The sequence below is a fragment of the Oryx dammah genome, unplaced genomic scaffold (assembly GCF_014754425.2).
Source record: "Oryx dammah isolate SB20612 unplaced genomic scaffold, SCBI_Odam_1.1 HiC_scaffold_23, whole genome shotgun sequence".
Taxonomy (NCBI): domain Eukaryota; kingdom Metazoa; phylum Chordata; class Mammalia; order Artiodactyla; family Bovidae; genus Oryx; species Oryx dammah.
This window is the reverse complement of record NW_024070207.1, coordinates 98,621,894-98,623,391: the sequence shown is the minus strand read 5'-3', so window position 1 is coordinate 98,623,391 and position 1,498 is coordinate 98,621,894. Positions and strand designations below refer to the sequence as shown.

General features: G+C 44.4%; 1 protein-coding gene across 1 annotated transcript; it reads left to right on the top strand.

Moving 5' to 3' along the window:
• Window positions 1–202: 202 nt before the first annotated feature.
• Window positions 203–1,165, top strand: LOC120881678 (melanoma-associated antigen B16-like). Its single transcript, XM_040265345.1, has one exon. The coding sequence runs from the start codon at window positions 203–205 to the stop codon at window positions 1,163–1,165; it is 963 nt and encodes a 320-aa protein (XP_040121279.1).
• The last annotated feature ends 333 nt before the right edge of the window (window positions 1,166–1,498 follow it).

Genomic DNA, 1,498 nt, shown 5'->3' with positions numbered 1-1,498 from the left:
TGCCCTGTTGTCAGGCCAATTCCCCGAGAGGCCCAGGGAATTAAGCAGGCAGCCCCCATTCCCGCTCCCAGCCCCTGTGTCTCGGGAAGTCAAAAGCCACCATAGTTAAGTTTAGCACCTGAGGCCACTCATATATGCCCTGTTTATCTTAGGTGGTGAATCTCATTGTCCATCCTCCTGTCTACCATCCACAAGAGTCATCATGGCTTGGCATCAGAAGCGTGGTCAACACTGTAACACCTTCAATAAGTCCCTCGGTTGGGAGGTTGCAGAGGTCTCCAGGGCACTGAAGGAGACCAATATACCCTCCCAATTTCTAATGCCTGGTGATTTTCCTAGTACTCCTGAGAGTTGTCAGAATTTCTACTCATCTTTTGCCACCACCGCCACCTTATTGACCAAATCAGATGAGTTTTTCACTAGCCAAAATGAAGATGATAGTCTAAGCACCTCACAGGCTATGTCATACCCTGTGAGTATGCCCAGACACCCTCTAAATGAAGACGTGGCTTTGTTGGTGAATTTCTTGCTGCTCAAGTATCAAATGAAACAGCCAGTAACAAAAGCTGATATGATGAAGGTTTTCATCTACAAGTGTGAAGTCCATTTCCCTGAGATCCTCCGGAGAGCCTCTGAGTGCATGGAAATGCTCTTTGGCCTTGATCTGAGGGAAGTAGATCCCTTCAACCACTGCTATGTCCTTTTCATTAAATTGGGCCTCACCTATGATGGCATGATGCACGGTGAAGCAGGCGTGCCCAAGACCGGCATCCTGATACTTATCCTGGGTGTGATCTTCATGAAGGGCAACTGTGCCACCGAAGAAGAAGTCTTGGAGGTTCTGAATGTGACCAGGATATGTTCTGGAAGGAAGTACTTCTTCTTTGGGGAGCTCAAGCAGCTCATCAAAGATTTCGTGAGGGAAGGATACCTAGAGTTCCAGAAGGTGATCAACGCTGATCATTGGCAATCTGAGTTCCTGTGGGGCCCCAGAGCTTATGCTGAAACCACGAAGATGAAGATCCTGGAGTTTCTGGCCAAGGTTAATGGGACTGACCCAAGTTCTTTCCCATCTCAGTATGAGGAGGCTTTGCAAGATGAAAAAGAGAAAGCTCAGGCCAGAATTTCAGCCAATTGTCTCTGCCACTACAGATTCTTGTATTGAGACTAGCAGCTTCTTCCGCAGCTAGGGGAGTCAGGGATAGTTTCTTCATGCATTATTCAAAGAGGCAGTTAGTGTTCATAGAATTTAGGTCTGAGGTGGGACTGAAAAGAAGATGGTATGCATGCCTATGTAACTCAAGAATTTTTTCTGTGTATTATTCAAATATTGTTTCTTTTAATCTATATTTAGTTGCCTTTAAAATCTTCAGTTTGTGAATAATGTCGGTTACAGACTTAATCTTACAATGAGATTTAATAGTAAGAATTTTATAAAACAGATTGTAAAACCATCTGTCATCTGGAACAATATAACATGGCATTACTATAGGCATTT